We start from the raw sequence: 24539 nt of genomic DNA, 5'->3' as shown, positions 1-24539 counted from the left end.
CTTGACCCTATGCCGGAGAATCAAGGGATTTTAATTTTACCAAGTATTTAGCCTTCTCTGCCAAAGAACACTGGTGCCTCACCAAAACTACATCTCCCGGATTCTATAACACTGAGCCATAGTAGTTCAAGTGGGGTCAAACTGCAGTAATTCTACAGTGTACATCAGGAGTCCCCAAAATACGGCCTGCAGTCTGGATGGGGCCCTCCAAGGCCATTTACCTGGCCCTGCCCTAACTTTAGACGTAGCACCGCTCTAAGTCGGAAACGGCTTGAAGGCCCACAACAATATCCATCATAATTAACTTGACTCTCCACTCAACCAAAAACAGGTCCACACTTTTCATTGAAATACTGGTAAATTTTCCTACGGCCCAACACAGCTTCCTTTTTTTGTTTTTTTTGTTGCCCTCAAAGCATGGTTGTTAGGAGAAGACAGGAGAAAGGGCGAAGCTAAGAGTTCCTTGGAGGAAATGTCTGAATATAAACTAAACAAATAAATAAACCAACCATATTTTGTATTGGGATAAATATTGTACTACCGGGGTTTGGAATCTGTTCAACACTGTCAGGGTTTTAAGGTGTTCATATCATGGAATAATTGCTGATTTAAAGTAGTATGTAGAGACTTGGAATCAGATGGGAGAGTTATATCATGATATTAGGAATATGTTGCATTTTCATTTGGTTAAGACTGCCACAAAATTCCAAAGAGGTTTTTGATTGCGGTACTGATCCACCTACTTTGTGACTGGGTTTATGAGGAGCCCAAGAAGAGGAAGAGGTCTTTTCCTAACCATAATTTCATGGGAATTGTTGTTCCCTACCAGAGGAGAGGGCAGAGCCTCCAGATCCAGTGGCAGAAGCATCAGCTGTCCATCATGCCTGGCACAACTCTGCTGAAAATATTAAACGGCTGAGGAAAGCCAAGTTAATTGAGTGGTTTAGTCCAAAAGAAGCCTCCTGCAAGACAAAACGACGTGCTGATATTTGCAAAGTATGGGCCAGGAAGGCAATGGTGAAGTTGTAGGGACCCAAATAAAAAGGATGGTCAAGGAAATAATCAGGAAAATAGCCTCCTCCCTGTAGCTGACCATTGGAACATTATTTTCAATGGAGTAGTTTGTGCAAGAGAAGACACAATGCAACATGGTCCATGTGTCATTTACTGAGAGTAAATGCTATGGTTGGAAGCCACGATGCCACATGATATATGCACCACTACTGAGAGTAAATACTATGGTTGGAAACCATGATGTCACATGATCTGTGCACCACTACTGAGAGTAAATTCTATGGTTGGAAACCACAATGTCACATGGTCCATGCGCCACTACTGAGAGTAAAGGCTATGGTTGGAAGCCACGATGCCATATGGTCCATGCGCCACTACTGAGAGTAAATGCTATGGTTGGAAGCCACGATGCCACATGGTCCATGTGCCACTACTAAATGTTATGGTAGGAAGCCATGATGCCACATGGTCCATGTGCCACTTCTGGGAATAAATGCTATGATTGGAAGCCACAATGCAACATAGTCCATGCGCCACTGCTGGCACTGCTGTTGGTCTCCTTTGTGTTGTCACTTCAAGGCCAGCGCGACCATTTCATACCATGTTTCTGGGTCTATATTCAAGGAGAAGGGCAACCAAAAACCTTGCTCCACAGTCTTACCCCAAAAGTTGGTCTGCAGAAAATATCTGTTGAAGTTTGAAGACATTCTGCAATGTTCTGGAGCATCTGAGAATGTTCTCTCTCAGCCACATAATTAAAGTTTCCTTCAGAAAAAATAATGGGGGGATGGGGAGGGGCGTTGTTGTGAGCAGAGCCTGGCAGTAATCCAAAATTCTAATTTCTGACTATGATTTAATTTCAATTTTAAATAAATCGGTTTTTAATTTAAAAAGAGTGAGCTTCATAACATTAGCGATGATTGCAACATTAAGCGCAGTGCTCACCATCGAGCAATATAAAACATTATTTATATCTGAATCGTAAACTGCCTTTTGAAATGGATTATGGTTTTCCTCCCTCTTCTAATACAACCTGGAGGGTACTAAAAAGTGTTGTGTGAAATTAACATTCTGCTGACTTTCGCCTATAAATGAGAAGCGAGCTATTAACATTTGTGTATTTTCATTATGTAAATTGTGTTAACACATGCCCACAAATTGCCACCAGCGATACAATAATTTTCTCTCAGTGATCATAATGTGTCCAAGTGAGTCATTTTGATTATGACATGCTAATTACATATTGCCTCCCCTCTTTTCTCCCCCCCCCCCCCCTTATTTTCAGATTCAGAAAAACCAGGGATCTTTAATGGTAAGCTTTATGAGTTTGGGGGAAAAATTCACTTTTCTTTTTCCTGATGACTGCTTCCTTTGCATGCTCGAATGCCTTGTTTTAAACTTCGCAAATTGCATTTTGTGGAAAACGCAAACCTTTAACTGCCTGTATTAGATTAGGTACCATTAGAAATAATAGGACATCCTGAGCCGCAATGTTTTTATAAGAGTTTGCTGCCGTTGATTAATCTTGCTATATTTTATTGCATTAATGATTTTTTTTCTTTCCACTCCACTGTAAAGATATTGCATATCGCCTAATACTTCTCTCTCCTCTCTCTTTCTCTCTCTCGTTCCCTCCGCCCGCTCCTTTCTATCACAGCCTCTTCAGTTACTCCAGTGCATTGTTGATGAGGTGAGTCGCCGTCTTATGTGCTTTCACTCCTAAAGTCATTCCTAATGGACTGGAAAGCTTATATTTTGTTTCCTAATGAAGCACAATGGCCCGCCGTCCTCAACGGCGAGAGCCAAGTTGCCTGGTGCGGCGTGGCGCCCTCCTCCTCTTCCTCCTCTTCCGCCCGTCCTTGTCCCGCTTTGTGCCGCTTCCTGACTCGCTTTGATTCAACCCTTGGAAAGATAGGCCCTTTCCAAGGAAGTCCGGGGCTTATTCCCTCTCCCTTAGGGCTAACAGGGACACCCCCACATCCATCCATCCATGCCTACAAGCCCCCATGTTAATTGATCACCTTTCCACCTTGCCAGATGTGGCAGACACGAGGAGATGAAAGCTGCCATCTTGCCTCTGCATACCAGGCACGCTTTGGGTGTGCTGTTAAAAGGGGTTGGAGTTGAATAGTAAACAAGAGTCGATTCGAAGGCTGCCTTCTTCTCTCTTTTGGTTTTGCTATGGTTGGAGACCCCTGGATGGAAGTCACCCCTAGTTTTCAGCCCCTGAATCTCTTTGTCGGAGAGATTTGCCCAACTTTTGGAATCCCGTTTCTTCCCTTGACTGGTTTGTGGCTCTTTCATCTAAGTCAGGGCTCCTCAAACGTTTAAAGCTGCAGTCCGGTTCACGGTCCCAGCAGCTGTTGAGGGGGCTGGACTATAGTTTGAAAAAAACACAAATTCTTCTGCACACTGCACATATCTTATTTGTAGTTCAAAGAAAAAACTATAACAGAACAATACAGTATTTAAAATGTAGAAGGATTTTAACTTATCAGTATTTCAATGGGAAACATACGCCTGCTTGTGGATGATGAGACATTCAAGTTAATTAGGATCATTGTTGTTATCTGCCTTCAAGTTATTTCATACCCAGGGCAATTCTAAATCTAAAGTTTAAGGCAGGGTAATGGACCTTGGAGGGCTACTTCTAGACGGTAAGCCGTAATTTGGTGAGTCTTGATCCAGGGGAACCAACAGTCCGATACTTAAGTGGAGGATCACAGAAATGCAGAGCCACTGGGTTACTGTGAGTTTTCCAAGCTGTATGACCAGGCTGGTTCATCAAGTGGTTGATGTTAGAGTGGCCCAGCATTTCTGTGTTCTCAGATAATATGTTGTGTCCAAGTTGGTTCATCAAGTGCTCTGCTGTAGCTGATTTCTCTGGTTGAATTAGCCTACAGTCTTTCCGTGTTCCTTGATTTGTGTTTGTGCGCTACGTTTGGGACCACTAATTCAACCAACAGCAGAACACTTGATGAACCAACCTGGACACAGCATATTATTTGAGAACACAGAAATGCTGGGCCACTTTAACAACCACCATGTCAGACTACACAGAGAAGCCATTGAAATCCACAAGCCTGTGGACAATTTCAACAGAAAGGAGGAAACCATGAAAATGAACAAAATTTGGCTAGCAATATTTTTTAAAAAAAACTTTAAAAGCAGAACAGTAAAGAAAGAACAACACTCAAAACTAGGGGAATTCCTGACAAGAAACAATCAGGTCCAGCTAACACCTCCCAACAAAAGATTCCCTCAGGAAGGAAGCAGCCAAGCTTTGAGGCTGTAAAGCCATTCAATGCTAATCAAGGTGATAAATTGCAGCCTTCACACTTGCCTCCAATAAACAAGAGTTCTTTCTCCCACCCTGGACATCATTCCACAGATATATAAACCCCATTTCCCTTGTCTCCAACAAACCCCACAACCTCTGAGGATGCCTGCCCTAGATGTAGGTGAAATGTCAGTAGAGAATGCTTCTGAAACATGGCCAAACAGCCCAGAAAACTCACAGCAACCCAGTGATTCTGGCCATGAAAGCCTTTGACAACACAATGCAGAGCCAGTTTTTAAAGAAGCCGGTCCATACAAATCTGTCCCAGATACAACCCTAGTAGACTTTATATCTTCCATTTCACGTAGCATGTGGTTCAAGAAGAGATAAACCTCCTATGGGGCTCTAGCATGATCAGAAGCAAAGGTGCCCAATGCCTATCAATGTTTTAAGCCTTCCTGGGCCTCTTAAGAAGTAGTACTCACCTTTTCTCCTCTTCACGCTATTCCTTTCACACCCCTTCCTGCCTCTGGGACCCCTGTCTGGCAAAACCAGAAAGAGAAAGGAAGGAGCGCCAGGTAGCTTGGAGCTCAGCTTTCTTTTTGGGGTTGAAAGAAGGCAAAGTTGGCATTTCGTATCCCTGCGGATCTGGTAGGGGCTGTAGAAGCAAGGAAAACAAGGAACAGCGGGAGTCACTCAAACCCCAGAAAGAAGGAGGCTGAAGGGGTTGGGATAAGACCAGCATGGAGGGAGAATGACTGAGATGATGTGGGTGAGCCGACGTTGAGTGTTTGGAGATCTTGTGCCCCTGACTGTACATTATGATGCTTTATGGGCTGTTTCTGCCTCTGAGATTCTGCTCAAGAGGTGTCCTGCTCCCATTTGAAACCACTGCCTCCCCAATCATGAGGACTGTATGCTTATGGGTTTTTTTGTAGAATAGAGTTCCAGGCATGTCACAGCTTTGTCGCCATATTCTGTGCTGAATGCTGCAATGGAAGCCATGCCGGTTCCAGGCTCCCTGCCTTCAGCTGGAGATAACTTCCCTCCCTCCTCTGGGTCTGGTGGGAGGGTGCCCTACAGTTTCCACACATAGCATTAGCTTGTTTTCCCCTCCTTGCCACATCCATTCTCCTTCTGCCCCCTTCCTTTGACTGCTTTTAAGATGCAGCCCTGTTGGGGGAGAACAATTGCTCCCCACTTAGGGTGCTAATGCGTGCCTCTTTTCCTAAATAAGGACCTCATGAGAAAAGTCTGCTTGCTTTCCGGTATGGTACAGCTGCTGTTCTCTGTGCGTTCAACATAATGCGAGTGTTAGCTATTACAAGTGTTTAGTGTTCTACGACTGATGATCTCTCCTCTGTGGCATCTTCGAGAGAGCAAATAAGGGCTGGAAAGGTCCTAAAACTCACAGGGGGAGCGGCGCAGCATCGCTCCCTTCTACTTCCCTCCACAGCTGTTCTTCCGTGGCGGGTTTATTCCTCAGGCCTCTTGAGAGCCAGGCACATATTTCCCATCTTAAACCGCTGCAGTGATCTATTCTGAGGCAGGCAAAGTTTTCAATGTCCCAAAGCTGCCCTGTCCTAGAGTTGGGGTAGTTGGGCAACTCCCAACTGAGCCCCATCAGAACTTTCCGACCTGTAAGAAAGAAAGCTCTGAGTAGAAGCCCATATGCCTATTGAACTAAGAGGAACTTGGTAAATAGGAACAATGTTGAACCTAGGATCAAGGTGACTGGAAGCAAGGATATACTTGTGAGACTGCAGAGATGACTATGGCACAAATATGATTGCCCTTCCCACTGGAAGGAGCCCCCAGTGGTGCAGTGGGTTAAAGTGCTGAGCTGCTGAGTTTGTTGACCAAAAGGTTGTAGGTTCGAATCTGGGGAGCAGCATGAGCTTCCACTGTTCGCCCCAGCTTCTGTCAACCTAGCAGTTCGAAAACATGCAAATGTGAGTAGATCAATAGGTACCGCTCTGGCAGGAAGGTAACAGCGCTCCATGCAGTCATGCTGTCCACATGACCTTGGAGGTGTCTACGGACAACGCCGGCTCTTTGGCTTAGAAATGGAGATGAGCACCACACCCCGAGTTGGACATGACTGGACTTCATGTCAAGGGAAAACCTTTACCTTTATCAACCTACATGCAGGAAAGTCAGTCCTCCAGTAGATCATTGGTAGGCCATCTGAATCTATGCTTGTGTGTTCCTGGATGGTGGAATGGGTCACTTCCAACTATATGAATAGCCCTTGGGATCTCTTCCAGTGATTCTGTTCTTCATGCCTCCTCAAAAATGAGAGTATCACTCATGTGTCTCAGAACCTGGGGCTGCAATGGAGGGAGAATTGTGTATGTGCCCTTTTGCAAAGCTTGTGTATCTACACTTTTGCTTTTCCATCTTCCTTGGCTCCATACTGGTCCTTCTTGGGTTTCTAACCTGGGTGGAGGGTCTTGCCTTCTTCCTCTGTTTGTTCGTAGCACCATTTCTCCTTCTCCCTTTTTGGAGCTGCTTTCAGAAAGACTTCAGAATTTCTGTGAAAGGAGAAAAACTCTTGAATGATGGGCTCAATCCAGGTCAAAAAGGATGAGGGCGGTGCTGCACTCCAGAACAGGAATAACCCTCTGACTTTAAAACACCACAAGTTGAGTAGGAAAACAATCCTTTTTTATTGAAAATGAGTAAAAACAGCAAGATAAAAATATGCTTTAAGAAAATAGATAAGTCCAATAAGGTATGAAGATAAGCAGGAGCAAAATATTCCAAAGCAGGGTTTAGCAAAGTTCTAAAGCAAAGCCCAGACTTTTGTAATAAAATCCAAGAACCGGGAAAACAATAATCCACAGCATGAGTATGTAATCCCAAGAAACAAGGAGTCAAAACCATGAACAAGAAATCCTTAACATGAATCTTCCAAGCAAGGCTTCCAGAACAAGATTCTGAAACAATGCTTCATCTGACTATATTTTCCCTGGTGAGAACTTTATATCCTTCCATTAGGCTATTCCCAGCACCCAGAAACTGGTTTCATTTTCCTTGACTGTCTCTCGCCCTTATCTCTCAAAGCCTAGCAGAACCGCAAAGGCCTTGGCTGAGCTGTCTGTTTTGTTTAAATTCCAGCCGTCTGTCTATGTGCTTATTATCTATCTGCTCATTAGTTTCTCCAGGTGTCAAGTTGTTTTCAAACCCCAAATCTTGGGAACTCTGTGTCAGGGAGAAAACTATCATCCCTATACCCTGTAGGAACATTCTCATGGGAAACTACACTTTGAACCAGTGCCCCTATGTCATTCTCTGCATTAATATCATTGACCAAACCATCTCCCATCTTGACCCTCAGTGACATCATTCCCCACATCAGAAGCACCTTGATTCTGAAACACAAACACAGGCTGAACTCCCAACAGGTGCTAAGCTTTCAGGAATAATCCAACAAACAGTTATTTGCCTGAAGTGTGTCTTGGGACTCACCTGCCTCTTTGGGATCTTGCCCTTTGTGGGGCCAGAAGGAGTATTTTCTTATTATCTTGAAACTTAGCTGGAAGGCCTCTTGGATATCTAGCTGTAGATAAAATCAGATGCATGTGAGACATGACCCATTTATCTCCAAGTTATCTGGCAGAAGAAATGCCTGCCTTCTCAAGAGCATTGTCTTGTGCTCTAGTTTGATTATAATTTGTATAATGCAAAAACCTACATTCCCTTTTTCAAAATTGTATATACCTCTCATTTCTCATATGGTAAATATCTGTTCAGAAGAGACTCCAGGACATATTTTTCCCTCATTGCTTCCAATGTTTTGTTTCCTGGAGCCAGGAAATTGTGACCTTACCCATGTGCCTGATTCAAAGGCTAGATGGAAACAAGGTAAAACTACAGGTAGGAATCGCTGAATAATTACCTTTAGACCAACCTGAGCAACAAACCTTCCCAAGAGGCTGAACTCATTTAATGGTTCCTAAAAACTCAATCTTGCGGGTGTCAACGGTCATGCTTGATTATTTGCAGCAGTGTTTTATGAAAAAGCAATAAGGCTGCGTGGGGTGTTTACAGAAGGGTGAAAGCGAACAATAAATGGCTTCAGTTTTTCGCAGGAGCTCTCTCCGGTGGATTCGGGTTCCAGTGGTACGTCATGCCACTCTGTTTCACTATTTAAAACAGTGAAGGGGGCTGTTTGCAACGTGATTCCATACTTTTCGTTCAGTCATGAAAGAGACACACAAATATATTTCTCAAAATCTTTTGGTTATCTTAAAGAAAGCAGCAGACTTGGCTGATAGTAGGTTGGTTTTGTCAAACTATTTCTGCAGTGTTTTTGAGCAACTCCTGGGTTCTTTGGAAGCTTCTTAGAGATTCTTAGGAAGCTTCTTAGAGACTGAAAAGAATGGTAAGATGGCTGGCTGGTTTCTTTCCCCCTGTGATGTGTGAGCACAAAGAAGAAGCATTTGGTGTGATTTTCCTTACTCATCAAGGAGGAAGAGAGAACAGGATGTTTACACCTATGAAAAAGATCAATGACTACAATCCTGGAAGCTAAGTTTAGAAGATTTTGAGAGAAACGACAGGGATGCCATTCATTGTAGGGGTCCACATCCAACCCCCAAGCCAGACTGAGGCCTTCAACAGATGGCCACACATTCAGAATCATAGAATCAGAGGTGTAAGGGACCCCAGGGGCCATCCAGTCCAACCCCCTTCTGTCTTCATGCAGGAAAAGCACAATCAGTCCACCCGACAGGTGGCCATCCAGCCTCTGTTTGAAAGCCTCCAAAGAAGGAGTCTCAACTGGACTCCAAGGCAGAGAGTTCCAGTGTTGAACAGCTCTTAAAAGAAAGAAGAGCTGTAGTGGTAATGAGAGACTTCGACTATCCTGATATTTGTTTGGAAGTCAATTCTTGCCAAGAATACAAAATACAATAAATTCCTCACTTGCCTTGCAGTCCAGAAGGTGAAAGGAGCAACAAGAGGATCTGCTTCTCCAGATATGATCCTAACCAATACTGAAGACCTGCTTAAAGAGGTGGAAGTGATGGACTCCTTCATTGGGAGTGACCATGTTCTCTTGGATTATGTTATACACAGATGAAGGAAGTCAAGCGTAGATGTGCATCCTAGACTTTTTAAAAGAAAACTGATTTCAGTAAATGTAGAGAAATCTGAAAGGTGACTCAAATAGTCAAAATGTCTGGAAACCATGGATCCCTCTGAAAAGCTGTTGAAGGAACTTGGAGAAGAAAAGGTTGAGAGGACATGAGAGTCAGATGTAAATATTTGAAAAGAGGTCCCATTGAGGAGAAGGAAAGCTTGTTTTCTGCCATTCCAGAGATTAAGATACAGCAGAATCGAACTGTAGGAAAGAGATTCACCTAAACGTTAGAAAGAATGTCCTGATGGTCAGAGCTGTTCGGTAGTGGAATATCCTGTCCCAAAGTGTGATAGTCTCTTTCTCTGGATGTTTTTATGCAGAGACTGGAACAACATTTTTGGGAAGGCTTGAATTGTGTCTTCCTGCTTGGCAAAAGGGGGTTGGGTGGCCCTAAGGATCTCTTCCAACTCTATGATTCTGTGGACTTCATAGTCCACTCATCCAGTTCTTTCTCACAGCTACAAGAACTTATCTTGAAATACGGGAAACTTGAAACTGTGCTCCAGGAGCTTGCTGGGTCCATGCAGGGCAACAGGTGAGGCCGAACACCTGTTCAGAGCTGGTACAAACTCTTTTATTTATTTATACCCACCTTTCTCCCCAATGGGATCCAAGGCAGTTCATAGCATAGATTAAAACCTAATAATACATGAATGGAAACCTGATTGTTACTATTATAATGATATTAACTACACAATAACTGGATAATTAATAATTAAAATGTAATTGTACATAATGTAAACCCTAATAATAAAAATATTTGAAAACAATGATATAAAAAACCATATTAAAAGCTGCAAAGGTGGTAGGGCTGGAGAAAAGCATCTGTAGTCTTCTGTCCTCAAGCTTCCTTGTTCTGTGCCCCTCTGAAATTGAGAATGGAGAGCCTTCGAAGGTGTACATTAGATGTAAGCATCAGCCATATTCAGAAAAACACCTCTTTTTTTGCTCAATATTCCAGCTTTATACAAATTAAATATTAGGGAGGAAGGTAAACACACATAAACCTGCTTAGATTTGTGCTGCGGCACTATGCCCGTTCTGCTCGATCACTTTGCTGACTGGTGCTAATCGCAAAATGCCAAGCCAGGGTCTGGTTGGGGTTTCCCCCCATATTAAACATTCCCAACTTGTCCTTTCGCTCCTAGATTGTGCATAATTAATAATTAAACAGCTTCCGTTGTAATGGGTTGACCTCCCTGAACTGTTCATTATTCACAAGGCAAAGGCATCACTCAAAACAGAACCCCCCCCCCTTCAATTGCGCACACATTGCCCTTCTCTCTGCTCAGACCGTAGGGACACGAAGCAATTGGTTGGGTTCCCTCTCTCTCTCAGTGGGAATTGAGGGCGTTTCCATGAGTCACCTCTCTCCGATTTGGAAGGAAATGAACAGATATGTCTATGGAGAATTATGGAGTCTTTGGAGGCCCTGTGGTAGAAGACATGGAGGTGGCAATGGTGGTTTTCAATTCATTGCTTGTGCAATGCGTCTTTCTGCCAAAGAGTTGAGAATTGATTTGAGGTTTTTTTACTTACTACTTTTGCAAGTCAACCTTCTGCCAAGGGATGTAAGCCAAGAAGTCCACAGTTGAGATGTTTCTTTAGCCACAGCCACCCAAGTCCAATGGTGTGGCAAAGCCAAGGTGGCCTTCAGCCGGCAATGGCAAGTCTCCCCTTCATTGCCCTGTGAGTTAGACCAAGCCCAAAATCTTTCTGAGGAGCTTCACCAGACCTATCTCTAGACTTGTAGGACAAATAATCATGCAGAAAGATGCAATACAAACCATTCATCTCCATGCATTCTTCCTCATGGATTCTCTTTTCCTGCCATTTGAATTCATGTCTCCATTGTGTTCTTCTCTATGAAACAGCAGAAAACAAGCCTTGGCTCTTCTTCATTGTGACATCATTTCAGATATTTAAACATGGCTTGTGTGTCTCCTTCTCTCAGCCTTCTCTTCTCCAAGCTCAGCATCTCCAGCTCCCTCAGCCACTCCTCAGAGGGATTCATAGTTTCCAAATGTTTGACCATGTTGGTTGCCCTTCTCTGGACACCCTCCAGTTTATCCATATTCTTGAATTGTGGGACCAAGAACTGGAACCAAGGTTGTGCCAGGAGATGCCTGACCAAAGCAGAGTTGGTCTATGACTTCCCTTGATCTAAACTACACTCCTGTTGATGCAGCCTAGAATAAAGAGGCTTATTAACTTCCAAATCTTAATGGTGGCTGCCACAAGCCATCTCCCCAGCTAGCTTTGATTAAGCATCCATCTACACCTCCATCTGAAACAGAAACGTGGTGATACGGGTCTACTGTACAAAGCTGAAAGAGAATGTTGAAGAAGTGCTTTGAATGCTTTCCCAGTGCCAAATCTCCTTAATGAATCAGTTGCAGAGACCCTTCTTGCAAAACCTCCTCTTCTTATAGTCGGTGAGGGAGACAAGAGAGGCACAAACTCTACCCTCTGCTTCTGGCTCCTTTGCCAATTTGAGAGCAATCCTTCCCAGGCTGCAGATTCCTCAAAATGTGTGTCAGAGCAATCTTTGGACTACTCTCTCCTTTTACTCTTCAGTTACTTTTGATTTAATTGTGTTGTGCTGCCATTTCCGATTGTTTGAATTGGAAACAAAGCCTTAATAAGAGTTCTAGTTAATTTTCTGTCTTGTAATTACCAGTCTCGGTGGGTTTTTTTATATATATAATTGGCCATTGCAATTATATGTATATTTACTAATCACGTCAGCCGCTCTCCCCACTGCCATTGATAATGACGGGCGGAAACGCGTATCTTGTGGAGGTGCTTTAACCATCATCATCGTGCCTCTCTTCCCTTCTTCTCCTCTTCCTTCTTTTTTCTAATTTCCTCCCCCCTTTGAATCCCCATCCCATCAAAGCTATTTCCCTTGCAACCCTCCATAATGAACCCCGCACACGCATTTGACACAGTTGTGTGCAAGAGAAATTGTTTGGCTCCCACCAAATGCTGCACGCTCTGAGTTTCTTGCCTGCAGCACTCGGAGGTTGTATGCGATGATATATGACTCTCGCAAATGGCCAAAGCACTCCAAAGCACGGCGAGATTAAAATAAGTCATTCCTTTGTTAATTTAAATAGGTGCATGCATCATACTTTGCAAAGCACTCGGGGACGGGTTTGGGTGGGGGGGAGGAACTCCAGCAAAAGCTGCCGAAAGGTATTTTTAATAGCAAATGAGAATAGATGAGAACAGAGTCATTTGCAGCTGACTCCTGTTTTATGTGGCTCTCTCGTTCCAACTGTAGGTCTAATGAGATGACTGTTAAAATACTCCGCAGTGCAATTTCATTAGATCCTGAGCCGTTACGCTATAAACACGGGCAAGTCTCTCCCTTTCTCTCTCTGTCATTCTTGATCTGGGGGAACCTTTCCTAATTTGTAAATCCTCCTTTTGCAGAGGAATCGTGTCTCCCCGAAATAATAGGCATTTGTGAATGCATTGGGAGCTTTCTGTTTTGTTGGATTTGCCATTAATTGGCTCAACATGACATGTTCTTTCTTTCTCTCTTTTTTCTGGTCTTTCTCTCTGTGTGTGTTTCTCCAGTTTAAAATCTAACAAGATTTGGAGGCGCTAAGTGTAAATAAATAGCAACAATGATGTAGGAAGAAGCAAAGGTCAACACAAGAATAATTTCCCGGCTCTTTGTTAATTACAAGACCATTTGGGTGTTACTTAAATAATCATTAATTTCTCATTTACACTTTCCCTACCTTCTTTCCTGCCCTGTGGCTATCCTTGTCCCTTTTTTGCCTCCCCTCGGCCTTATTCCTTCTGCGTGGTGTCGCGATTGTATAACACTCATTACTTCTAAATGCTGGGTTTCTAACATGTTGGAAAGGTTTTGTCTCTCTTTTAGACTCTTTTAGGAGCCTTTAAAAAAACACCACCCTGTTTTGCTTGTCTCCCTTCTGAAAGCAGCCATACAATTCCTACACTGGATTCACACTTTTCTGCTTTCCTTTCTCCTCCATTGCAGAAATCGCCAGTCCTTCCAGTTGGGGAGTTCTCCGAGCCGTTTGTACACTTCATCACTCAATGGTAAGCTTGGTTTGCAAATGTGTCCCCTCCTCCTCGGTGTAAATGATACATGCCATTAACTCCGCTGCCACAAGACCTTCTGGCTCTCCCTGCCGTTGCCTCCTCCTCCTTCTCCTCCTCTCCTTCTTCTTCTTCTTCCGGAGACGACAGAGACATTGGGGACTTGGCAAGCCTTGGGCAGCTGGGCCGCAGAGCTGAGCAAACTGTGTAAATTATGTAAACGTTATTTACACAAAGGGTCATAAAAGTACTTCAGAGGGAGAACAGCGAAGGTTGGTTTGTTTGTTGGTTTTTACCTTCTTGCCCTCGTTTTAATAAAAGATCTGAGTTCATCCTCAAGGAACTGGCTGTACCTCTAGCTGGATTTATGCTGCCATACGATGCCTTTCAAATTCCACTGAACTGCATCATATGGTCAGTGTAGACCAGGCATGGGCAAACTTCAGCCCTCCAGGTATTTTGGACTTCAACTCCCACAATTACTAATGCTGTTAGGAATTGTGGGAGTTAAAGTGCAAAACACCTGGAGGGCTGAAGTTTGCCCATGCCTGGTGTAGACCAATATTATGCCATTTATACTGCACTGAACTGCAGTATATGGTCAGCGTAGACCCATATTATGCCATTTGAACTGCATTGAACTGCATTATATGGTCAGTGTAGACCAGGGGCTCTCAAACTTTTTAAACAGAGGACCAGGTCACAGTCCCTCAAACTGTTGGAGGGCCGGATTATAATTTGAAAAAAAATGAATGAATTCCTATGCACACTGCACATATCTTGTTTGTAGTGCAAAAACACTTTAAAACAATACAATAATTAAAATGAAGAACAATTTTAACAAATATAAACTTATTAGTATTTCAATGGGAAGTGTGAGCCTGCTTTTGGCTGATGAGATATTTATTTTATTTACAGCATTTCTACCCCGCTCTTCTCACCCCTGCAGAGGGACTCGGAGTGGTTAACAATGGCAACGATTCAATGCGGCAATAATTACAATTATAAAAGCAAAATAAAACCATACAATACAATACATTAAAACAACATTAGTTATCCAATCATAAAGGCATTTCCATTATAACAACTGTCTGGTCCAATTCACTGTTCAGGTGCTGTTATAGCCATTAGCCAAAAGCCTGGTTCCACAACCATGTCTTCAGTTTTCTTCTGAAAGAAAAGAGGGAGGACGCCGATCTAATTTCGCTGGGGAGCGAATTCCACAGGCGGGGGATCACCACCGAGAAGGCCCTATCCCTCGTCCCCACCAGTCGCGTTTGCAAAGCTGGTGGGACCGAGAGCAGGGCCTCCCTGGCAGATCTTAGACTACGAGGTGGAACATAGAGGGAAATAGGATTTTTGTTGTTGTTGTTGTGTGCTTTCAAGTCGTTTCAGACTTAGGTTGACCCTGAGCGAGGGCCGGGTAAATGACCTTGGAGGACCGCATAAGGCCCTCAGGCCTTAGTTTGAGGACCCCTGGTGTAGACTGTAGACCCATACAATGCCTTTTGAATGGCATTGAACTACATTATATGATCAGCGTAGACCCATATTACACCATTTGACCTTCAATGAACTGCATTATATGGTCAGCATTATTATTGCATTGAACCACAGCATATGGTCAGTGTAGAGACCCATACGATGCCTTTCGAACAGCATTGAACTGGGTTGTTGTGAGTTTTCCAGGCTGTATGGCCATGATCCAGAAGCATTCTCTCCTGATGTTTTGCCTAAGGCGAAATGTCAGGAGACAATGCTTCTGGAACATGGACATACAGCCCGGAAAACTCACAACAACCCATTGATTCCGGCCATGAAAGCCTTCAACAAGCATTGAACTTCATTGAACTGCATTATATGATTAGCATAGACCCATATTATTGCATTGAACTACATCATATGGTCAGTGTAGAGACTCATACGATGCCTTTTGAACGGCATTGAACTACATTGTATGGTCAGCATAGACCCATATAATGCAGGGCAGATCCAACCACAATCTCTGTATGTTGAGTTAGTTGAAGGAGGATGACCAATAAGCAAATGCATTTTGGAAAACGCAGGTACTCCTTGTGGTTAAATGGTAGGTTTTACAAAAAATAGAAGTGGTTTCATGGGGTGCTGCTTCTTCGAGAGAATGGTTTTGCCAATAAGGACCATATTTTAATCCGCACCATGAGGCATATGCCTTCCAAATAAACTGCCTCCTTCCAATGAGAGGCCACTTAAATTAATGTGTGGAGATATTTGCAATGTTTTTGAATTTAAGGTCTTCTCCTGAACATGAAGTGGTTAAGTCTGTTATAGTGAAGACGTGGATTTAATGCCCTCTTCTTTATATAGAAATAAGCAGGCATTTGAGTAATAAGGTAAGCTCGTGCTTGGTGATGGGTCAGATGGAAGATGATTCCTTCCCATCTCAGTCAAAATGAACATCCTGTCACTTGGGCAAAGCAAATAATCTCACTTTTTATGGGAGACATAGAACTGACTTGCAGATGCAAGTCAAGGCAAAAGATGCTCAACATCATACAGAACTCAATAGCCCTGATTATGAGGGTTTCTGAATTACAATAAATGGACACCAAGGGCCAAGACTGACCCCATCAAGAGCCCTTCCTTGGCTCTTCTTCCCATTTTCTTTTGGAGTAACATTTGGTAATGCTTCCATCAGAATCGATTCCCAAGGATTGTCTCCAGAAAAAGAGAAGAAGTTGGGTAAATCTCAATGGCACGAGCATAGACTAAAGAACGTCCCAAAGGATGACAGTCTGACAAAAGAATTAACCGTGCCAGTTTACAGTTAATTGAAATAATAAATACAGGGCTTGGGTTTATTATTGGGCTGATCCAGTTTCGGGCAGAGTTGTCTTTATGCAGGAGCCATAATTGCCTGTGATCCATCCAGCTCCGGCGAAAAGAGGAGGGGGAGACGGGGGTTGCCCCTTTCCCTTCTCTACCTAGAGATTAATCGGGGAGCGTATCGTTTTTATATTTTTTTAATTGAGCCAGGAGGAGGGCTACCCTCTATAGAAATGTCCACAGATGTCAGGCTGAAGCATAAATGATGGCGGATAATAGCCTCCTCCTCCCTCGAGATCCGGTTACTTTGGAATGTCAGATTGAGGCTGTTGCCAAGGCGGCCTGAATGGCTCTCGAGGAGACGGGAGATTAGTTAGTTGCAAGGGGAGCCCTCTGGAGTTCCCCTTGACATTCAATGAGGATTATGCAGGAGACCCACCCGGGTTGTATGAACGGCGGCCTATATGCCATAGATGCTGCTTGCCCTCTGCAGCTGTTGTTGTCACCAGAGCCCTTGCTTTGAGTGGCATTCCCATCATGGCAATGGGGCCGCCCAGTTCACATACTTCTCTCCCTACCCCCCTCCTTTTTCTTTCCATAAGGCTATATAGTATCCAGGAGAGATACATCCCAGTACTTTGGGAACTTAGAAAGTTCCTAGGAATTTGACAGCATTCTGTGGTAACATACCAAATAGAATGGTATGGAGAACCTAGAAAGGATGCATTTTGTTGCATACAAGGAGGTGAAACCATTGGTGCCGGTCCTGCAGATACAGGCGTGTAGCGGGAGCCTCCAGACCCAAGAAGTCTCCAAACGGACCCTCCTGACTGCCACAACTTCATCAATGGGTCTTTGTTTCCTCTTCTCTCAGCCTTGCTCTTCAACAAATGGCCATGCTAGCTTTAATTGGGTCTCTGTCAATGTTTGTAGAAGTTCACAAGTAGAACATGGTGACATGAGCCGAGTCAGAAAGCAAATGCTGCAAGAATAGAACTCTTAACAGAGCACAGAAGTGGCTGCAACTAACCTCCCTGTTCTCCCCTCACATCTCATCTTCCTGTCATTTGCAGAAGACCTTGCAGAAGCATCTCATAGTCTGCAGATTTAAAGAAGCAAACCTCCATGGAGCTCTCTCAAGTTGTATGCCATGCATTTGTCCCAATTAACACCCCCATTCTTTATATTTATACCAAATCTGTGAAGTGGCTCAGATTCAGAAAGATGACGGCCAATTGATTTTGTTCATTGTAAAAGCTGAGTATTCTTTATCCAGGACTCCAAAATATTCCAAAACACTCCAAGATTGTCCCCATTTGGGGCTGAGAGAGTGACACCTTTATCTTTCAGATAGTTTAGTGTACACAAGCTTTATCTCAGGCACAAAATTATTAAATATACTATGTATAAAATTGCCTTCAGGGCATGTGTATACAGTGTATGTATTCAGTCACTTCTGATTATTCGTGACCTCATGGACCATCCCACGCCTGAGCTCCCTGTTGGTTGTCACCACCTTCAAGGTCAAACCAGTCACTTCAAGGATACCATCCTTCCATCTTGCCCTTGCTTGGCCCCTCTTCCTTTTAATTCAGTTTTCCCCAGCATCATTCTTTTCTCCAAGCTATCATCTCCAGGCTTCATCTTTGCCTCTAATATCCTTCCCTCTGGTGAGCGGTTGGGCATTATTTCTTGAAGTATGGACTGGTTGTATCTTCTAGCAGTCCAAGGCACTCTCAGAATTTCTTCTAACACCACAGTTCAGAGCGTCTCTCTTCCTTCACTCAACCTTTCTTATGGTCCAGCTCTCACATTCATAGGTTACTATGGGGAATACCATTGCTTTAACTATTCAGGTCTTCATTGCCAGTGTGATGTCTACTCTTCACTATTTTGATATACATATTTACAGTGTATATGAATAAATTAATTTAGTACTTAGACTTGGAGCCCAGCTCCAAGATACCTCATTACATATGTATATGCAAATATAGGGGTTCCAAAATCTGAAATCCAAAACACTTCTTGCCCCAAGCATTTCAGATAAGGAGAGATCCAACCTATTCCAGAAATTTTCAAGCTGAAGAAATGTCACAATGATTTCAAGCCATTTGTCAACTTTCATAGATTAGATTAGTTTTGATATATTTCCTTTGGTGAGGTATAACCACTTACCAACAAAAACCTTTCAATATTGTACAGCGGTGTTGCAAATGTTTATAGTGTTTGTTAATATGTCTTTTTCGGTTTGCAGTATGCGAAAACAGCCCAAAGAACGGCCAGCCCCAGAAGAGTTAATGGTGAGTAAAAACCTACTGCTTTCAAGCCAAGACACAAGCAGAGAAACTTTTGCTAATTTATTATACGTGGAAGTTGGTTGATAGTTCCTCTTCCATACGTTAACTAACGCTAAATCTAAATTTTGCTCCCAGCCCTGACAGCCAGCAGACGTTGGCAAGACAGGCATAGATTTATCGCTGAGCCCCGTTGTTGTCATTGTTAGCTCTCTTATGCAAAGACCGTCATGGCAGGTATGGGATGCCTTTCCGCACATCTCTTTGTGGCGCTCGGCCTCCTGCTGGCATTCATTATGAGCTAATATTCAGGTCAGATCCGGGGACTGTTCATGTTCAGTATAAGTCAGATACCCTCCTTAATTGACCATTTTTTCCTTTTTTATATACTTTCCTGGATTATGTAGCAATTTCTATGAGTGCGGTACTAGCATACAAGCGGGGAACTGTGCATTCTAGCACATTTCCAGCATTACGGAGAGTGAGATGGTGAAAATCATTCTCGCTTAGGTTATCTATATTTGCTGTGTTCATATTTTGCAAAGCAAGAATTTTGGGGACAGAAGGAAAATCTCTTTTTTAGGGGTGGAATTCTTTGGGTGAGCAATAACCTCATATTCCCATTCCAATAACATGATAAGAGTTTCCAAAGCCACAAGAGATGCCTTCCCTTAAATAAGAGATACCAATTGGGAAACTGCCAGGTACAAGAAGATACCGAATTGCAAAGGAGATGGCAAAATGGCCTGGGATTGGTCCAAGGCATTAAGACCGCATTTCCTCTGGGTTGCTTTGTGTTTGTGTGTTATCCAATTGCGTATCTTAATTTCCTTGCGAGTGATGTTGGTGGATGTTGAAGACGGCATTCAGGCAATTGCTGAAATATCCTAGTGAAGTGGAACCTTTCCTTTCCTCCTCCTTCCCGTCCATTCTATCGCTTGCCTTAATTTGCCGCTCTCTCACTTTCTTTCGGGTTTTTTTTATTAACTTTTGATGCTTGGAAGGTTCCTGCACTTAGTCACATCTGAGAGAGCTTGGAACAGGTTCTAGAGAGGGCGAAGCAGTTACCTTTCGCGTTATTATTCTATGGCTGGGTGGCTTGACTATTAAACCTACGGAATGGGGTTTCATAAAACCTGTATCTCTTTGCAAATGCGTGCTCTCCGTGATGCAATGGGCCTGCCACTTATAAATAAAACATCTACAGATTGCACTCCCAGTGTATATGTATCTATACATATATATATCTATGAGAGCGGAGGAGCCTTTGGAGGAAGCGACAATAACGCCACTCCAGGGTGGAAAGCCATAAAGGCAGGGGCCAAAGGGGGAGTGATATATCTTCCCAACTACCTACCTCCAAGCCCCGATTCCTGCTCCTAAGGCAGGGTCTCCTTCTTGCTGCCCCCACTTAATAATTTAAAAAAGGGTGACAGCTTTGGAAGAAGAGCAAGGCTTTGTTTTGGTTTCAGAAGATTTAGGGCTTTCAGCCACAGTGCTTTCCCTTCACCGGAACAGGCTTTCAAGGCAGGGAGCCGAGAGGGAAAGACTGGCAAGAGCCCAACTTTGATTCCACAAACACAGACCCAAACATGAAGGGCAGGCTGCTTGCACTGGACCCCACGTTGCTCTTATTTGGTCCAGATGAGCCCATTTTGCTTAGGGCTCACAACAGACTTGCTGTAACCTTGCCAGTTCTTGCCACCTCTTCCAGCTACAGAGAAAGACTTCATTTATGTCATCTGCAAGCAGCTGGGCATAAAAGCAAATCTGTCTTAAGATAGGGAGGAAGGTAGATTTATTGACAGTATTTATTTATTGACAGTATTTATTATAGATTGATTATAGTCAGCCAGCCCTTTGTAGGACAGCCGTTCTGCTGGGTTTTCCTGTCCTCAAAAGTTATGAGTCTTTTAAGGATCATAGCTTTGACAGGAATTCCAGTGCCATAATGTCAGAACGGGTGACCTGGGCCAGTCCAAGACCCCTCCCAGTCCTGCATTCCCCTTCCAGCTGTGATGCAAAAGATTGCTCCAAATACTTTCAAAGTTTCCCTCCGTTAGGGTCTCTTTCACACTACACTGGTATTTTTATCCCATTTTAATGGCCATGGCTGCATCCTACAAAAACCTGTGATTTGTAGTTTGGCATGGCACAAGAGCTCCCTTACAGCAATTCAAAATACTGCAAAAAACTTCCACAGGATGGAGTCATGACAGTGAAAACGCTCCAACGGTGCAGTGTGAAATCCACCTTGGAACTGCCTTGTGGTCCGTTTTGGCCTCTTCTTGGCCTGTGGGTTTGATCTGTGTCTGTGGATTTCTCTTTGTGGAAGCCAACATAGCTTGTCTTGGCAAGTCATTCTGGGGACATTAAGATTTGGGTGAGACAGCAGGTGATTTGGCCAAATGATCAACGGCAGGTCAGGAATGGAGAGGCAAGCCAAGGCCATTAAGAGTTGCAAAAGCCTTTTGGATGGAAGAAGGACAGCTGTAAGTCATTCCTGCCCAGAGGGCTGGAAGCAGGAGAGATAAAAATAGAGGCTCCAGGCTCTCTGGATATTAGCCCTTGAAGATATTGGGATTGCACAGGCAATTTAGCATAATTAAAGAGTGGCAGCAAAGGAAGAGATTGCCCAGCTCCAGTCTTTCCCCACTCTCTGTTAATGATTATTTATAATAAGAATAAAGTGAGTTTCCGAAAGCCAGGTTTTAAAAATGGTTGTATGGGAAATCTATTTTCTATAACGCCCGTCAAAGTTAGAGAAATTGTTTCAGGTAGGGGTTGGGTCTACCTGGAGAGTCTCTCGCACAGAGAACAAAGGAAATGCAAGAGCACAGCAAAGTCTCATTCCATATCTTGGTGTCCATGCCCCTTCTCAGGAAGAAATCTGGGCAGCCAGTTTCCCCATTGTATCTTCCCAATAACCCCACAAAGTATGTGACGAAGCCAGGTTCGCCCTTTGGTATTAAGCAATCTTTCTTAGGTCTTCAGGCACTTCAGCTGAAGATTTCTGTGAATCTCGAAAGCTTGCATCACTTAAATTATTTTCCTGTGGGTGGAAGGCTTGCGTTTCTTTGCGCAGTGGGATAGCTGAGCTTGGAGCATGGCATCCGCATTTCTGACAGGATGCAAGGTTTGCGCATTCCGTTGTGGGCTCCATCCGCTTAGGCCTCCATGGCACCTCCGTCCTCCCGAAGCTTTCCATTCCTAAGCTCTATTTAATGGAATCTATGCATAGTAAGTAACCGGGTCAGAGCGAGGCAGCCTTCCCCTGTTTGAGATCAATCGCTGGCTAATACTTTATCTAGGTCACTTTATTATCTGGTGGCGATGCCGTTCCCGTTCGCCTCCTCCTTTTGTAAGACACACTTCAGCTGTGGGGAAAGTGCGTTCCCGCATACATATTAAAAACATATACCCATTCTATCTGTATGTAAATGTGCGAGGCACAGCTGGATGTGGCCAAGGAGTTTGATTTACTAATGGTTATTATCTGTTCTCGCTGTTCAGTGGCAAGAGGGAGTTTCGGCAAGCCTGCTAACATGGAAATTGTCTTCTTTGGAGGATTGCTTAAAAAGATGGCCTTGTTTCCGGGGCTTTTTGCATGGCTGCCTTTCCGAGAGGAAGCGGCAGTTCCTTGGTGAGCAATCCGTGAAGTGGGTGCCATCGCTGGGACTTTTGGGGCAGGCGAGCCTCTCTCTTTGGGATGGTCCAAAGTGCCCTCTGTACTGACACAGAATCATGGAAGTCTTGGAAGAGACCCCCAGGGCCTTCCAGCCAATCTTCTTCTGCCATAAAAGAAGACACAGTCCAAGCCCTCTTGACAGATGACCATCCAGACCCTGCTTTAAAAAACCCCAAAGAAGGAGGCTCCACTGGACTCCCAGACCATGGCGTATTCCATTATCAAACTGCACTTACCATCAGGAAGTTCTTCCTAATGTTTAGGTGGCAACTTTTGCAGTTTGAATCCATGGCTCCTCATCTTAAGTCTCTGGAGCAGCAGAAAACAAGCTTGCCCCTTTCTCCTCGATGTGACATCTTTTCATATATTTAAATTTGCATGTCCCCTCTCAAGCGTCGCTTCTCCAAGATAAACATCCAATCTCTTCATAGGGACTAATAATAATAATAATAATAATAATAATAATAATAATAATAATCCTTTTTTATACCCCGCTACCATCTCCCCAAGGGACTCGGTGCGGCTTACATGATTTCCAGATCTTTGATCATTCTGGTTGCCTTTCTTTGGACACCTTCCATCTTGTCCATTTCCCTCTTGAATTGATTTTGTCTAGAACTGGACACAGAGTTGTTCATCCAGGCGAGGTGGTCTGACAGCAGCAGAATAGAGTGGCACTATGGCTTCCCTCAATCTGGGTACTAAAGTTGCCTCTTAATGCAGCCCAGAATTGCCTTGGCTTCATTAGCTGCCACAGCACACTGTTGACTCGTGTTTGGCAGTGCTATGACTGCCGAGAGAAGCAGAGCCCTTGCTTGCAGTGTGGTCGATGTGGAGAAGGAGCCCCTTTGCTGGTCCCGTTGGGCCGATCTTGGTCTCACCCTGATTCAACAAGGGTTTCTGTAGACTCCAGCCCTAGCCAAATGGGCCATAGTAATTAAAACATCTTTAACAACACCAGATTGCTGTAGCTATGGTCAGCTGCTCCATTTACAAAGTATTATTATAAGACCTTGGAAGCTGATTGTAGGATTCAGACCATAAAAGTCCTGCAGATCAGATGTCTATGCTGCAGAAACCATGCATAGTCAGCCTATTCATTATGCTTTTTTTCCCCCATTTTAATTTCTACTGTCCTCTTTTAGCACTTTTTATATTGTAGGGTTCTGCTCTTGCTGAACGGCCTCTTCTGTGAAAGCCACTGGGCAGTCCTTGCAGCCTTGTGGCCCACCGGGGAGAGGAATTAATGCATCCCCGGTCTTCCATTAAAGAGCTGTAGTTGTATAAAGCATGTGGCTGCAATAGCTGCTTGCTAAAAGTACAGTGTTATATAGTGCCGATGAGGGAGTGAGCTTCAGATTCCTCCGCACTGTTGTATAATTACAGGACAGAGGAAGAAGCACAAGCAGAACCGAGCCTGCTTTCTGGATTATAAGAGCCAGTTCATCCAGTAATCAAATCTATTCCAATGCCATGCAGCTCTTTTAGTAAAGCTCTTCCTAAATATTTAGGTGAAGTCTTCCACATTCAAATGCTTGTAGTTTTAATCCATTGGGTCTTGTTCCAGTCTGTAGAGGAAGTTCATTCCATCTTTTGCATGGCATCTTTTCACATATTTGAATTCAGCTATCATGTTCCCTATCGGTTGTCTTTTCTCCAAGCTAAACGTCTCTAGCTTCTTCAGCTGCTTCTCAGAGAAGGCCATGCTTTCCAGGCCTTGGGCCATCTTGCTTGCCCTTCCATAGACACATTCAAATTGGTCAGAATCTTTCTTGAACTGTGGGGTCCAGAACTGGACTACATAGATAATTGACCACAGTGCCATTGAAACAGAAGCTCTCCAGTGAAACCTGTGTTATCAGTTAGCTTCAATTGCACCAGAAATAAAAAATAGACACCAAAAAGTACCTATTTTGCTTTGTCTGAATGGGCAAATATATGCTTCTGAGTCCATGACTGGCAGCTCTGTGTGCAAAACCAGATTGATTTCCAACACATTTCTTTGCTTTGTTGGAAGATTTACATTCTGCTCTTCAAAAGTGATTTTCTGCAGATATTGTGAAGAAGAAAACCCATCAAGGGGAAAAATGCATCAACATTAAAAGTAGAAGCAAATAAGAACAGCATCAGATAACTTGACAGACTGACAAGGTTATAACTGTATGTCAAAAAGTGGCCATCTTCCAAAACTCCTGTAATAAAGTCTTTACTAGCAAAGGTGCTACCACCAAG

The 24539-nt window shown here is 43.6% G+C and overlaps 1 protein-coding gene across 2 annotated transcripts in view; it reads left to right on the top strand.

Moving 5' to 3' along the window:
* Positions 1-24539, top strand: part of MAP2K5 (mitogen-activated protein kinase kinase 5) — a 145199-nt gene that overhangs the window by 108729 nt on the left and 11931 nt on the right. For both annotated transcript variants that reach the window (XM_067471382.1, XM_060755376.2), the window contains 4 exons: positions 2300-2326; positions 2672-2704; positions 13459-13520; positions 18580-18625. In XM_067471382.1, coding sequence (XP_067327483.1) covers positions 2300-2326; positions 2672-2704; positions 13459-13520; positions 18580-18625 — 168 coding nt within the window. The remainder of the gene's footprint in view (positions 1-2299; positions 2327-2671; positions 2705-13458; positions 13521-18579; positions 18626-24539) is intronic.

Source organism: Anolis sagrei, chromosome 9 (assembly GCF_037176765.1).
Source record: "Anolis sagrei isolate rAnoSag1 chromosome 9, rAnoSag1.mat, whole genome shotgun sequence".
Lineage (NCBI taxonomy): Eukaryota > Metazoa > Chordata > Lepidosauria > Squamata > Dactyloidae > Anolis > Anolis sagrei.
The sequence above is the reverse complement of the archived record's forward strand: the minus strand, read 5'-3'. Positions and strand labels throughout refer to the sequence as shown.